The sequence below is a fragment of the Zootoca vivipara genome, chromosome Z (genome assembly GCF_963506605.1).
Source record: "Zootoca vivipara chromosome Z, rZooViv1.1, whole genome shotgun sequence".
In the NCBI taxonomy this organism is placed as follows: domain Eukaryota; kingdom Metazoa; phylum Chordata; class Lepidosauria; order Squamata; family Lacertidae; genus Zootoca; species Zootoca vivipara.
Window position 1 is genome coordinate 43,107,225 of NC_083294.1, and position 15,720 is coordinate 43,122,944.

Here is a 15,720-nt window from a genome sequence, read left to right on the forward strand (position 1 = left end):
TCCTGCTTAGCTTCGCAAATGTGCTAGCAGGTTCATTGCTACATCACTAGAAGAACTTCCCATAGGTACAGTTCTAGAATTCTTTTCACAGGTCCAGTTCATTGTGATGTAATGGAATGAAACGTGTAAGATCAAAAAGGTAAACCAAAGCAGCAATTGGAAGCATTGCAGCTCCAATGACGGGGTGGAAATAGCTTCACTTTTAGATGCTTTTGGTCACCTCTACATTCCTTGGCCTCTTGCCATTATCTTTCGACACTTCGACAATGAACCAGATTGTGCCATCCATTTTCACAATCCTTTCTGTGGAGTTATCATGCTTTCCTAGAAATGCACTTTCAGGTGAGCTGAAATTGGTCTTTCCCATAAATAGGCAGCAGAACCCACTTAGGTCCTCTGAGCCAAAGGGAGTAGGGCCAAGCAGCTGTCCCCATGCAGGGCTATTCCAGGCAAACTGCTTATTAAGTGTTCATCCTGATTTGCTTGAGCAAAGGTCAGATGGCATTGCTTCAAAGCAAGTGTTTTCCCACTGTCCCCAGTGTGATTTCCCATCACTTTCCTTAAGCAAAACATCTGATCTTTGGGGGAAGTGGGTTTGTTGCTCAACACCTCCAAGTCAACTATAATTGTGTGGTCTGAATATACCAAATAAAAAAATTCCTTCCAGTAGCACAGTAGAGACCAACTAAGTTTGTCATTGGTATAAGCATGCACACAAAAGCTAAGGTGCTACTGGAAGGAATTTTTTATTTTGTTTTGACTACGTCAGACCAACATGGCTACCTACCTGTAACTGAATTTACCAGTATGTGAAAGAACCCATCCAAAAATAGTAAGTCTGGAAGTGCCTTCATCATTTTCTCTCTCTCTCTCTCCCTCCCTCCCTCCCTCCCTCCCTCCCTCTTTCTTTCTTTCCCTCAAACAGCCTTCTCGGCTTCTCCACCCACTCATCAGAGCATGCTAGGATGGGAAAGTTTAAATTTATCCTTCCGCAAACAATAAGATCCCACCATGTGTCCTCACACCCACTGCCCAACTCACTGGGACTAACTGAGGAGTAGGCAGATATTAGCCCTATTTGCACTGTGCATTTAAAGCAGTATCATACCACACAACTTTAAACAGTTGTGGCTTCCAACTGTTTGTAAAGGAAAACCTTTCCCAGCTAATCTCCCTTAAAGGAAAAGGGACCCTTGACCATTAGGTCCAGTCGCGGACGACTCTGGGGTTGTGGCGCTCATCTCACGTTATTGATAGAGGGACCGGGGTACAGATTCCAGGTCATGTGGCCAGCATGACAAAGCCACTTCTGGCAAACCAGAGCAGAACACGGAAACACCGTTTACCTTCCCGCTGTAGCGGTACCTATTTATCTACTTGCACTTTGACGTGTTTTCAAACTGCTAGGTGGGCAGGACCTGGGACTGAACCAACGGGAGCTCACCCTGTCACGGGGATTTGAACCACTGACCTTCTGATCGGCAAGCTCTAGGCTCAGTGGTTTAACCCACAGTGCCACCTGCATCCACAGCGCCATCTCCCTTAGGCAGGGTTAATAATGTTCTGTCCATCTGTGTAACATGGAATCTAGTACTCTGTGTGATCTTCTGACAAGGAAATAGCATGCTTCTTTCCATTTTGCAGATTACAGCCACATCTGATCTGTACATTTAAAGCAGTATCACAACCTTTTAAACAGCCATGGCTTCAACCAAAGTATCCTCGGAACAGTAGTATAAGGGTGCTGTGGTTGTTGGAGACCACTATCCCCCTCACAGAGCTACAATTCTCAGAGTTTGCTGGGAATAGGTATTGATTGTTAAACCATTCTGAAGATTGTAGCTCTGCAGGGGTAGGGCTCTCCTAGCAACTCTCAGCATCTTTAACAGCTTCCAGGATTCTTTGGGGTAAAGCCATGGGTATTTGAAGTTGGATGCCTTAAAAGTATATGCACGTGCAGCTTTTGTGTGTTCATGTCTTCATCAGCTGTTCCCAATGCCTATAAGCTGGGCAGCAAGGAGACAGCAGCGGGCACACAAATCTATCATGTCATTTCCTCGGTCATTCCTCCTACCAAGAGATTTTCCCTTGCAAGTATTTCCCTCCTCACATTGGCCTTATAAGGTAAATGCAGTGCTGGGAAATTGTTCTTCTGTCCTAGCTTGCTTGTAAAAATTACATTATGCACCACATCCTAGAGCAGAACCTCTAGCCTTTGGCCAAATGTGGCCCTCCAAGTCTCTCTTCCTGGCCTTCAGGACTCTTCCCTGCCATGCCCCCTCTCCTGAGGCTATGCTCCACACTAGCCCTTCTACACATGCTCCTTAGTAAGAGCTGTTCAACAATGGAACTGCTCTCCTTCCTTTGAAGGTTTTTAAGCAGAGGTTGGGGGGGGGCATCTGTCCTGAATGCTTGAGATTCCTGCTTTGCAGGAGGTTAGACTACATGACTACATGTGGGGTGCCACAGGGTTCTGTCTTGGACCCAGTCTTATTCAACATCTTTATCCATGACTTGGATGATGGGCTTGAGGGCATCCTGATCAAGTTTGCAGATCAAGTTTGCAAATTGGGGGTGGGGGGGTGGGGTGGCTAATACCCCAGAGGACAGGGTCACACTTCAAAATGACTTTAACTGATTAGACAACTGGACCAAAGCAAACAAGATGAATTTTAACAAGGAGAAATGTAAAGTACTACACATGGGCAAAAAAATGAAAGGCACAAATACAGGATGGGAGACATCTGGCTTGAGAGCAGTACATGTGAAAAGGATCTAGGAGTCTTGGTAGACCACAAACTTGACATGAGTCAACAGTGTGATGCAGCAGCTAAAAAAGCCAATGCAATTCTGGACTGCATCAATAGGAGTATAGCATCTAGATCAAGGGAAGTAATAGTACCACTGTATTCTGCTATGCTCAGACCTCACCTGGAATACTGTGTTCAGTTCTGGGCACCACAGTTCAAGAAGGATACTGACAAGCTGGAACGTGTCCAGAGGAGGGCAACCAAAATGGTCAAAGCCCTGGAAACGATGCCTTATGAGGAACAGCTAGGGAGCTGGGTATGTTTAGCCTGAAGAAGAGAAGGTTAAGGGGTTAATATGATAGCCATGTTCAAATATATAAAAGGATGTCATATAGAAGAGGGTGAAAGGTTGTTTTCTGCTGCTCCAGAGAAGCGGACACGGAGCAATGGATTCAAGAAAGAAGATTCCACCTAAACATTAGGAAGAACTTCCTGACAGTAAGAGCTGTTTGACAGTGGAATTTGCTGCCAAGAAGGGTGGTGGTGTCTCCTTCTTTGGAGGTCTTTAAGCAGAGGCTTGACAGCCATCTGTCAGGAATGCTTTGATGGTGTTTCCTGCTTGGCAGGGGGTTGGACTGGATGGCCCTTGTCATCTCTTCCAACTCTATGATTCTAGGACCCTTGGGGTCCCTTCAAACTCTACCATTCTAAGTATTATTGCCCGGCAAAAATTGAATCATGACTATGCTTACCTGGATGGATGGTGGAGAAGGTGGTTTTTTTAATGGGGGGGATGCTATGTGGCCCCTTAAAGGTTACCAAGGAGGCATTGTGGCCACTATGCAGGGAAAGGTTCCTGACCCCTGTTCTACAGCTTGCTTTCCAGTGAAGTCATCCACTCCCCCTCTAAATGTTTTAGCACCTTTCAAGGCATATGAAGAGCTCCGGAAGAGTCCTCCAGCTCCAGAGGCCAATGCTGGGACAGCTCAGCCAACTCCAGAATCACTTCTGGAGTTTATGGGTGAGATGATTTTGTGTGTGTGTGTGTGTGTCCCACAATAGACTGGCTAAACTTCCATGTACTAATATGCATTCCGAAAATGTTTAAAACTTCCCGGGGGGGGGGGGGGAGTTAAGACCAATATGTGGTTAATGGCTTTGGTTAGGAGTAGCCGAACTCTCTGTCACTAATCCTACATTCCTCGGGGCAGCGGCAGTCATTGGGATAGCACATGGGTAGGACGACTGGAGGGCAGCATCTGTACTGGTTGCCAGTCTGCTACCTGGCCACATTCATGGTGTTGCTATAAGTATATAAAGCCCTTAACAGCTTGGGACCAATTTACTTGCAGAATCTCCTTACTAGGGAGGTTTGCCTGGCACCTTCCTTATATATCTTCAGGTGGCAGGCCAAAACATTCCTCTTCAACCAGGCCTTTGGCTGATTATAATTCTACAGCCTTTTAAGTGTGTTTGTGAGAGGGGGTTCTTGTTTCATTGTTTCTGTTTTAACTATTTATCTGTTCTTTTATCTTGTATTTTAACCTTGTGAACTGTCACGAGATCTTTTGATGAATGGCGGCATATAAACAGGGACATAGGAAGATAGGGGCGGTTGGGGCGGTGCGCCCCGAGCAACGCGATCCCAGGGGCACCATCGCTGCTGTTGCCCGCCCTGCCCCCAAAACGCGCACCCCACCCCTGCACACGGCACACCCCACCCACAAAATGCGCACCAAGCAATGCCCTATGCCTTTCTACTGCCCACAATATCATGTGAAATGCACACTGAAAAGTCTTCTGGCATGAAAGGGTGGTAAAAATATTAGCCATACCTTAGCAACTGGCCACTTTTAACCGTTGTTGAACTAATAACTTCTCAAAATGCATGCTAATGCATTTTGATGTTGCTCAATTAATATTAACACACTTCTCAGATTTGGATCTTCATGTGTCCAATAGTTTTCTTGTCTTCTTGATCATGTCTTGCACTGTTTCAACCTGTTCTTTTTGTGGAAGTCAGAAGTATCCCACACAAGACTGGACTCTCTCGACCGCATGTTCTCTTGAAAAGATCCATCAACTGGAACAATGGTAAAAAAAAATTTTTAACTATCTCTTTAAGAATGAGGGAGGGCAGGTACAATGCCTTGCTACTGTATGTCCCTGGAACATTGTAAGGTGTGGGAAGGGTTTGATGGAAGACCCTGTATCGGGAAATTTTCAATGTCTAATGTTTTACAGGTGTTGTAAGTCGCCCAGAGTAGCTGGGGAAACCCAGCCAGATGGGTGAGGTATAAATGTTATCATTATCATTATTATCAGAGGGAGATAATGTTCTAAGGGCATGCAATTGCCCAATACATATATGTCTATGCTGAGATCCAATTGTCATGCAGCATTATTAGAAGTTGCATTTATTGTACTCCTAAGAACAACTGGATAGCAAGAACAGGGGAGTGATTCAAAGGTTTAGAGAAGGTGTGTGGTACAGCCCTCCCAGGTGTGAGACTTTCATGTTTGAATGGTTTCACACACACACACACACACTACCATCTTGCTAGAGTTTGGTAAATATATTACAGAAAGAAATAGCCTGGCAAGACAAAGAAAACATAAGTTTATTGCTCATGGCAAGCAAAGCTTTACATCCGGCCAAGATGGAGTGCAGAAATTACACTGGGACATGGCAACTTATACCGGGACTAACTAAATTAGAGAAGCAAAAAATAAGGACACAGTTAGAAGATGTGATCTGCTTTGCCAACAATTAGTTACTTAAAGAGAAGGAATCATTGAGGGAAGTAAAGGTTGCCTTTCAAGTCTTCTGCCACCAGCTGGTTCAGGTAGCTCATTGCAAGGACTGCTACTTCACTCACCAACATATCAAAACTCTGTAAACCAGTGTTTTCCAAAGTGGGCAATACCGCCCCCGGGGGGGGGGCACTGGAATTACCCAGGGGGCAGTAGTAGCCATGGGTGCAATCGGAGGGGTGTTAAATAAAAATAAGAGGATAGTGGAAACATAAAGAAGAGAAGAAATTTTTGAAAAACCGTTTGTACATGTTTTATCTGTTGTGTAATGATGCTTACAGCCAAGTCAAGTGCCGTTGCAGGGACAGCGACAATGCCTCCCCTGGAAATGGCAGTTGTACTGGAGGCATAGGATTTTTGTGGGCTTGGGCGAACCCTATCTGGCTTCAGCCAGGGCCAGCAAGTGGATCAAAGCTTGCCTGCCTATTTGGCCAATGGCAGGCAGACTGCAGTGCTGGGGGCTCCCTGTGGTGGATTAGACTGAGCTGGAAGGTTTCACTTTGGTCCACCCAATGGGTTTTTAATCCTGGGGCCTAGTCCACCCCCTTGCAAAATTCAAAGAAGTGGGAATTTCTAAGGGTGCCTGGGTTTTGGTTCCCATGTTGCTTCAGACAGTGTGAAGTAAGTAGTGTCACCTTAAAATGAGAAATGATATTAATTTCTCCTCCACACCATGGTTCTGCTGGCTGAGGTTGATGGAAATCTAGAGGGCACCAAGTTGGAGAGGGCTGGTGTAAGAGATGTTGTGGGTGCATGGCTCATGGTGCTTTCTTTAATTTACAGTGATTCCAAACCGGCCCGCCTTTGCAAAGATTGTTGTCGAAGGTTCTATAGGCTTTGGTTTTGCCTTTGTGATCGCAATTGCTTTGTGGTGTCTCCTTTCGTAAGTATATTTTTAAATAATAATTTTAAATTAGTTTTTTTACATGACATTTGAAATTATTCAATTCACTTTTGCTATAATAATTTCTTAAATTTTGACTTACCATTCTGACATCCATGATGCTCCTGTTGCAGTCATTTATCTGCTGCCATACTACCATTTATTTTCATAATATTCATTTATTTATTCTCCTCCCTTGCCTGTAATTCAAATCCTGCTTGCAATTTCATTTGACTATAATTTTTCCTTAAATAGTTAAAAAAAATATATACCCACGCTTTGAAATCTGTTTGGTCTCTTATTTTTGCTGTCAATTTTGCCATCTCTGCATAGCCCAGTAACAATAATAATAATAATAATAATAATAATAATAATAATAATTTATTTATTTATACCCCGCCCATCTGGCTGAGTTTCCCCAGCCACTCTGGGTGGCTTCCAACAGAATATTAAAATAATCTATTAAATATTAAAAGCTTCCCTAAACAGGGCTGCCTTCAGATGTCTTCTAAAAGTCTCGTAGTTGTTTTTCTCTTTGACATCTGATGGGAGGGCGTTCCACAGGGCGGGTGCCACTACCGAGAAGGCCCTCTGCCTGGTTCCCTGTAACTTGGCTTCTCGCAGTGAGGGAACCACCAGAAGGCCCTCGGCGCTGGACCTCAGTGTCCGGGCAGAACGATGGGGGTGGAGACGCTCCTTCAGGTATACTGGACTGAGGCCGTTTAAAATTCATTGTTCCTTTGTTGGAATTTCTCCTTCTTTCCACTTCTGCACATACAGGATTCTGGCTGTGGTAGCAGCATACATAAACAATTTAACCTTCTTTTTTTTTTTTGCTTGATGTTTGAGCATCACCCTTGCATGTGGCAAGTCAAAAACTCAGTCCCAGAATCTCTAGGTAAGACTGGGAATTCTCACTGTCTGAAACCCTAGAGAGCTGCTGCCAATCAGTGTAGACCAGGCATCCCCAAACTGCGACCCTCCCAATGTTTTGGCCTACAACTCCCATGGTCCCTAGCTAACAGGACCAGTGGTCAGGGGTGATGGGAATTGTAGTACAAAACATCTGGAGGGCCGAAGTTTGGGGATGCCTGGATGCAGACAGTACTGAGCTAGATGGACCAGTCTGACTCGGTATAAGGCAGATCCCCATATCATTGCTGGATAAATGTTTATTAACCATAGTAATATATGGGTGTTGGCCAACAGTGCTATCACATCTCTCCCTCTGAGGAGTGATGGTGCACTTGCTGTTGGGAGGCGGGGTTTCAAATGCCATCTTCCTTTGACGAACTTTCTTCCTCTTCCAGTGAATTGGTAGGTCGACTGAAGGGGGTCAACTCTCGTGGCAAGCGCTTGCTGCAACAAAATTTCATTTTTAGGCAAGTCCAGGAGGAAAAAGAGGCAGGCAGGAAAAAACTAATGGAAGAAAAGGAATATGAAGGCTCAACTAAGACAGGTAAGACTGTTGTCAATGATGCACCTGTAGACCCGAGGTGGAAAGACTTCAGTATTGTCAGATCTGCTTTGATTTTTACTAGAAACCTCAGCTCTACCAACCGCTGCCAGGTGCAAAAGAGATAAGGGCCCCTCCAGGAATTTTATTGTGGGTATATTGTGCAACAATAATAGTGCATTGGGGTTCCTTTGAACACCTTTCTGTTCATGATGCATAGCTGCCAAGTCTTCCGTTTTTCGTGGGAAACCCCCGGATTTTAATCCGTTTCCCACTGTTATCCCGAATAGAAAAAAAATCCCAGAAATCCCCCGGATTTCCTACCTGCCAGGGAGGCTCCATTTTGGGTGCCGCTCTGCCCATGCCTGGGCACCAGAAATCAGGCAGCGGCAGCACCGGAAGTTGCCTCTATGCATGTCCAGACATGCATAGAAGCGACTTCCAGTGCCGCGCCACTGCTGATCCCACATTTTTCAGCGGGAGACTTGGCAACTATGATGATGCTATCAGGGTGGTCCTATGCGATTCCACATTCAATACTGTTAGTGCCTTAAAACATGCACACAAAAAGCATTTTCACCTGTGGAAGTTTTGGGGTGATCACACTGCTTTATTTCCAGTTGGTGTATATCCCGTAATTTCCTGCTGAAATCCCAATCTACCTATTGAACTAATTTACAAAACTATTAACACACTTTTACAAGCATTGAATGCCACAACATAGCAAGATAATACAGAGAATGAGAGGAAAACTAATAACCCCCTTTCAAGGCTTCCTTGATCCAACTAATCTGAGGAGACCAATATCTGATTCCTTTTACAGGTAGGTAGCCTTGTTGGTCTGACATAGTCCAAAAAACAAAACAAAACAAAAATTCCTCCCAGTAGCACCTTAGAGACCAACTAAGTTTGTCATAGGTATGAGCTTTCATGTGCATGCACACTTCTTCAGATACACCTATCTGAAGTATCTGAAGAAGTGTGCATGTGTATCTGAAGAAGTGTGCATGCACACGAAAGCTCATACCTATGACAAACTTAGTTGGTCTCTAAGGTGCTACTGGAAGGATTTATTTATTTATTTATTCCTTTTAATCATTTGTGGAATTTTAAGAACTTTGGGAGAAGTCTTCTCCCTTGCTTTAAACATGATTGTCTATGCTTTACACTCAGCAGGAAGGTCTATTCATAAAGAAACATGAAATTTTCTTGTTTCAGCTTTCTTTTTTGCTGGGTGTCAAATTAGTCTTCTGGGCCCCATCTCTTTGTTTGTTGTTGTGGAATAACAAAGAGATGGGGTCCAGAAGACTAATGAATCCCTGTGAAGGGCTTTCATTATCAGCAATCCTCTGACTAGCACAGGTGTTAACACGTCCTGAGAGAAATATTTTCAAACCTTTGCCATCCTCTGTGTGAGTTTTTATCTTGCCTTGATCTGCACCCATGGGTGAATCACTTTCTCGCCTTCCAAAGGGGCCCCAAAGGTCAATTGGGTACACTTTGGGTACACTTGTCTAATCAAAAGACTTGCCAAATTAGAATTCCCCATAGCCCCAAAGTTTCAGGTCCAGGAACCAATGTGTTGAACAATTCTAGTAGGGGCATTGGGGCAAATGAACTGTTTTGATTCTATAAAGCAGTGGTTCCTGCTTAATCGAAGCATATACAGTATGTTTCTGTGTTACTGTTAACTTGTTTCACATGATGCTTCTCCTGAAACCATTGGATCAATAGGGAAGATTGGCACATGTGCCAACATTAACCACCCACCCCTCACTCCACACATGTGAACACTCCATCACTTTAAAACAAAAACACAACAGTCCATTCTTAAAAATCATTGTTGAATTCTCCGTTTATTTCACACTTCCAACTTTGCGTGTGGAGACCCTTTAACCCGGCCTAGAAATAAATTCAGACATCATTCAAATTTTAGGTTTAGTATTTGGCAGAATTTAGGCCACAACTTTATTGATTACAAAATCAAGTGAGTAGTTGCATAGGCTCTGGTTCCCAAAGCTACCTGGGGTAGTGGCAACTCTGGGCAGACCATGAATCAGCCAGGTCAACATCTGGGACGGGAGTCATGACTAGCACCCGGCCCTGGTTCCCCCAAATGTGCCTTGAACTCTGGCTCAAGGCACAACCCCACTTGGGGAAGACCAACCAATGAGTTCTAGGATTCCACTTAAAGGAATATCTGTGGATAGGGTTGGCTAGGAATCTTGCCACCCCTATCAGCATGAACCAGAGCCTATCCGCCAACCTTACAAGTTGTGACGATTTGCTACGTGGCAGGCAAAACCCAAATGGCAACAGGCAATCAGCCAAGTGGGAAAATTCCAACCATGCCCTTGCTCCAAAACAAGCAACACACGACAGCATAGCAAGATCAAGTGCAAGCCCTAAAATTAGGGAGCGGTGGGCGGGTGTTCTGGTGCACTGTGACCCAAAAAGAAGATCTCTAAGGTCACATGCAGCAGTTAAATAGTGGTCCCTCTGACCTTTGACTGGCATGCCCTTAGCCCAATTGCTCCCCGTCAGAGGGACCACCAATAGGGTGTTGTGCCCGCTCCAATTGGCCCCGCCCCAACACCTAGGCCTGATTGTCGGGCCCCACCACAACGCGTGGAGGGAGGACCCAATTTCTCTGACACTAACATTCACTTGCTTGTACTTCCCTATCGTTTCAGCAAAAGTCAACAGAAACCTAGGAACACACTACTGTACCCAATATACAAACACACACTCCTGTACCCTATCAGGCATGCACACACCCCAAAAAAATAACTAAGTTAAACCTTGCAAAAGAGCAAACAAATGAAGAAAGAGAGTGCCTTTGAAGAAAGCTTACTTGGGAGTAAAATTACCCATTGAAGGTTTTGCACAGAAACTTAGAGGACAACAAAGCTTCAGAACTGACACATGTGGCTCAGACATTGATGGGCTAGCCTAGACTTTTTTTGTAAACAATAAAGCTACCAAAGACATTTAAACCTTGCCCCCCTCTTCTCCAAAGCAGGTCACAAAATCAGTCTCAGCTGATCTTATGGAAACTGAGAACAGTAACCTTTTAAAATTCTCTTAGCTAAATAAATCCAAGTCAGAACTCAACCTCAGATAGACAATGCCTGCACATGAAAGTTCTACCTTCTGACAAAAAATTACTCACTTCTTCTAGTCATAATTCCTCCTAGTATTTCCCAAATAATTTTAATATGCTTTTAAGAAAATAAACTCAAATGAAACTCGGCTACTTTACACTCAATTTTAACTCTCAATATAAAAATCACAGTGAAGCACTCTTCTACTGTCTCCTGAGACAGATGGGTGTCAATAACAACATTGAACTTTCCAGGTTACTGCTGCAGTTTGGAATATGAGTGCATATTTGCCCAGCTGACCTATTGTAGCAAGAAAATTAAGCTTTATAAGGAAATTAACCTTTAAAGACATGAATAAAAAGAACCAGGGTCAGATGCTGGTTTCTTTCTTTACACTTGACATTGCTGTTCATGTCTAATCCATGATCTATAGCTGGCAGCTTAGAATGTGTTCCAACACGTGGATTTTAATTACAAAGCCAGCACTTATTTATCATAACTAAAACACTGTCCTTCTGCTTTGTGGGACTGCTTTGTGACTAGACAAAATTTCAGTTAAGGAGGAACCTCTCCCTTTCATAAAACCTCAAAACCCTTGTTGTTGCTGTGGTAAGAATTCACCTCTACATCACCTCTTTTCCTTAACCAGGTTGTTGTTGTTGTTTAGTCGTGTCCGACTCTTCATGACCCCATGGACCAGAGCATGCCAGGCACTCCTGTCTTCCACTGCCTCCGGCAGTTTGGTCAAACTCATGTTCGTAGCTTCGAGAACACTGTCCAACCATCTCATCCTCTGTCGCCCCCTTCTCCTTGTGCCCTCAATCTTTCCCAACATCAGGGTCTTTCCCAAGGATTATTCTCTTCTCATGAGCTGGCCAAAGTATTGGAGCCTCAGCTTCAGGATCTGTCCTTCCAGTGAGCTCTCAGGGCTGATTTCCTTCAGAATGGATAGGTTTGATCTTCTTGCAGTCCATGGGACTCTCAAGAGTCTCCTCCAGCACCATAATTCAAAAGCATCAATTCTTCGGCGATCTGCCTTCTTTATGGTCCAGCTCTCACTTCCATACATCACTACCGGGAAAACCATAGCTTTAACTATACGGACCTTTGTAGGCAAGGTGATGTCTCTGCTTTTTAAGATGCTGTCTAGGTTTGTCATTGCTTTTCTCCCAAGAAGCAGACGTCTTTTAATTTCATGACTGCTGTCAACATCTGCAGTGATCATGGAACCCAAGAAAGTAAAATCTCTCACTTCCTCCATTTCTTCCCCTTCTATTTGCCAGGAGGTGATGGGACCAGTGGCCATGATCTTAGTTTTTTTTTATTATTATTATGTTGAGCTTCAGACCATATTTTGTGCTCTCTTCTTTCACCTTCGACTCAGACCAACACGGCTACCTACCTGTAACTAAGCCTGGCAAGACAGCTTTATGGTCTTACATAGCTTCATGCAAGGGCGTACCCACCACGGGGCAAGTTAGGGCAGCTGCCCTACTCTAGAAGCCAGCTGCCCCCCCCAAGGGTGTACCCACCGCGGGGCAAGTGGGGGCCGCAGGCTGCCCCTCCCTAGAAGCAGGGCTGGTGGGCAGAGGCGGAGCACAGCCCGGCGGAGCGCGAGTTCGCCATTCCCGCCGCGCCGCACCCTCCCTCCAGCTCCCCGGCGTGCCCTCAGGCAAGGCCAAGCACGGCGGGGAACCAGGGAGCGTGGCGCGGTGGGCGGGAACGCCGAACTCGCGCTCCGCTGGGCTGGGCTCCGTCTCCGCCCACCAGCCCTGCTTCTAGGGAGGGGCACAGCCCGGCGGAGTGCGAGTTCGCCGTTCCCGCCCGCTGCGCTGCGCCCTCCCTCCAGCTCCCCGTCGCGCCCTCTGGCAAGGCCAAGCGCGGCGGGGAACCAGAGAGTGCGGCGCGGTGGGCGGGAACGCCGAACTCGCGCTCCGCTGGGCTGGGCTCCGCCTCCGCCCACCAGCCCTGCTTCTAGGGAGGGGCACAGCCCGGCGGAGCGCGAGTTCACCGTTCCCGCCGCGCTGCGCCCTCCCTCCAGCTCCCCGTCACGCCCTCAGGCAAGGCCAAGCGCGGCGGGGAACCAGAGAGCGCGGCGCGGCGGGCGGGAACGCCAAACCCGCGCTCCGCTGGGCTGGGCTCTGTCTCCGCCCACCAGCCCGGCGCCTCTGACTGCACTTTCCCCACCCACTTTGTGGCCCCTCCCCTTCCGTGCCTTGGCCCCTCCCCTTGCCCCCCCTAGTTTTGATCCTGGGTACGCCCATGGCTTCATGCATTAATTAGATTTAAGCATGTTGGTTATATGAGGCTGGTTGTCTCACAAAACCACTCAGGAAACTGTAGCTCTGTAGAGGAAGTAAGAATCTCTTAACAACTCTCAGTGCCCTTAACAAATTACAATCCCCGGGATTCTTTGGGAGGAAGCTATGGGTGTTGAAACTAGAATGACACTGCTTTGTATGTATATTGCGGATGGGGCATATGTCAGACATCCTGCTGAGCACTGGAGTTGGCGCAAATAGTTGATGAAGCCTAAGAAGCCTGCTCCCTCCTCACCAAAAATCTCCCAACTTACTGTATTCTTGGAATTAAGTAGAAATAAAACAATTTGGCCAAAGCTATCAGATGAGCACATAACTGGGCTTAGATGTGAAACTGGGGGCTAGTCTGGTTTTATCTTTCTAAGATAGTTCTATAATATTGTAGCTGAGGAGTGTGAATTGACTATACGAGCTAAGAAGTATGAATTGTTGGGAAAGGATCTAGATGACAACCCTGTATTGGGGAGCCTTTAATGTTTTGCTATGTTTTGCTGTGTTCTGTTATATTTTGCTGGAAGCCACACAGATAGATGGAGCAACCCAGTCAGATGGGTAGGGTACAAGTTATGCTGCTGCTGCTGTTGTTACTGTTGCTGTTGTTGTTATAGAAACAAGAAAAAAGAAAATAATGGAAGAGGAGGAGGAGGAAGGAGGATATTCTGTCCCAGAAGGAAAAGCAAAGAAAAAGAAGCAAGGGAAAAAGCATGCAATAAAGAAGAAACTAGGTAAAATTAAGAAGATTGCAAAATCAGAAGCTGTGCAAAAGCACGTTGGAAAAATTAAGAAGGCTGCAAAATCGAAAGCCGTTCAGAAGCATATTGGTAAGATCAAGAAGGCCGCAAAATCGAAGGCTGTTCAGAAGCATGTTAGTAAGATTAAGAAGGCAGCGAACTCCAAGACTGTTCAGAAGCACATTGGTAAGATTAAGAAGGCCGCAAAATCGAAGGCTGTTCAGAAGCATGTTAGAAAGATTAAGAAGGCAGCGAACTCCAAGACTGTTCAGAAGCACATTGGGAAGATTAAGAAGGCCGCAAAGTCCAAGAATGTTCAGAAACACGTTGGGAAGGTGAAGAAGGCATTGGCATCAAAGGCAAAGAATAAGAAGGAGGGGAAAAGTAAGAATGAGAAGAGCTCTAAAAAGAAGGATGGTGAGACGAAAAGTAAAAAAAGCTCACACAAAAAAGTGAAACATAGAAAAAGTGAAGAGGATTCTGAAGACTGACTAGCAAGCACAAAGACTGGAACCAGGTGATCAATGGGGAATTGGTCAAGAGCAGGTGGACTACAGCATCATCCCAAAAGGAAAGTGAAGAGGGCAGGGGCACAGGTGGCCTCACATCAGGGGTAGCCAAAGTAGTGCCCTTCAGATGCTGTTGGACTACAGCTCCCATTATCCCTGGCACCATTGGCCAAGACAGCTGGGGATGATGGGAGCTGGAGTCCAACAACATCTGGAGGGACACCACATTGGCTACCCCTGCTTGTATTATTAGCCTGGTCTTGATGGCAATGGAGGGACTTCCTCTCTGAGCGCCTCTTCTCATGGCAGAGAACGTTGTACTGCCACCTACAGATGAAATACAAAAGATTGAAATTCCCATCTGAAAAAAAAGTGTCCGAGGGTTATGCTTTCCCTGCAGTAATGAGTGGGAGCCTCTTTTCCCAAAAATGGAAAAGCTGTCTTTCAGGAGACTTAACCATTGTTTAAAGCAGTGGTTCCCAACCTTTTTTTTAGCCATGCCCCAGCTAAGCAAATCCTGATGACCACCCCACCCCCTGTGACATACAATTCTTATTATTCAAAAAGTGAACTCCTGTTCACGTGGAGGAAGCCTAAAAGACCATTCACTGTTAATAACTCATTCTCAAATTGCCCTCCCTTAAAATCAAATTGCCCCCCTGTGGGGGAACCATGGGTTTAAAGACTTGGCACTCTTCCTTCCTACTTTATTAGTTCTTTATTCTAAATATATAGGGTTGCATCCCATGCTTGTCCTACTCAGAGTAAACCCATTCGAATTAATGGACATGGCTAAACAAGTCCATTATTTTATTTACTCTGAGGAAACTTTGCTGGATCCAGTCCAGAATATCAGTCAATAACATGCCATAAAATGTGTGTCAAATGCAGGTATTCCACAGTTACCCAGTGACAACAGTTGGTGGGCATTGTTTTTAGCAAAATGGCCTCAAGGGCAAATTCTGACCCCCTGGTTGGGCAATGACTGGCCCATGAGCTGGAGTGCCTAGCTACTGGGAAATTGAGCAAGCTTAAGAAAAAAGTGCTGTAGCCATTTCTTCTCTCTGGTCTGCCTGTCTCTTTTAGGATTCAGCTCAATCAGTTTAACCCTTCCCTTTCCAAATAGCACAGCTTTGGTATCTGATTCTTCCC

General features: G+C 45.4%; 1 protein-coding gene across 1 annotated transcript; it reads left to right on the plus strand.

The window, feature by feature from the left end:
• The first annotated feature begins 266 nt into the window (after positions 1–266).
• Positions 267–14,550, plus strand: LOC118090191 (axoneme-associated protein mst101(2)-like). The gene is made up of 7 exons (XM_035125595.1): positions 267–342; positions 3,670–3,771; positions 4,770–4,844; positions 6,348–6,447; positions 7,758–7,914; positions 10,291–10,324; positions 13,937–14,550. The coding sequence occupies exons 1-7, from the start codon at positions 267–269 to the stop codon at positions 14,548–14,550; spliced, it is 1,158 nt and encodes a 385-aa protein (XP_034981486.1).
• Positions 14,551–15,720: the final 1,170 nt, after the last annotated feature.

Coding starts and splice junctions, on each gene's coding strand:
- LOC118090191 (XM_035125595.1), top strand. CDS start 267: ATGAACCAGATTGTGCCATCCATTTTCACAATCCTTTCTGTGGAGTTA. Junction 343..3,669: donor TCCTAGAAATGCACTTTCAG/GTGAGCTGAAAT, acceptor TAAATGTTTTAG/CACCTTTCAAGGCATATGAA. Junction 4,845..6,347: donor ATCCATCAACTGGAACAATG/GTAAAAAAAAAT, acceptor TTTAATTTACAG/TGATTCCAAACCGGCCCGCC.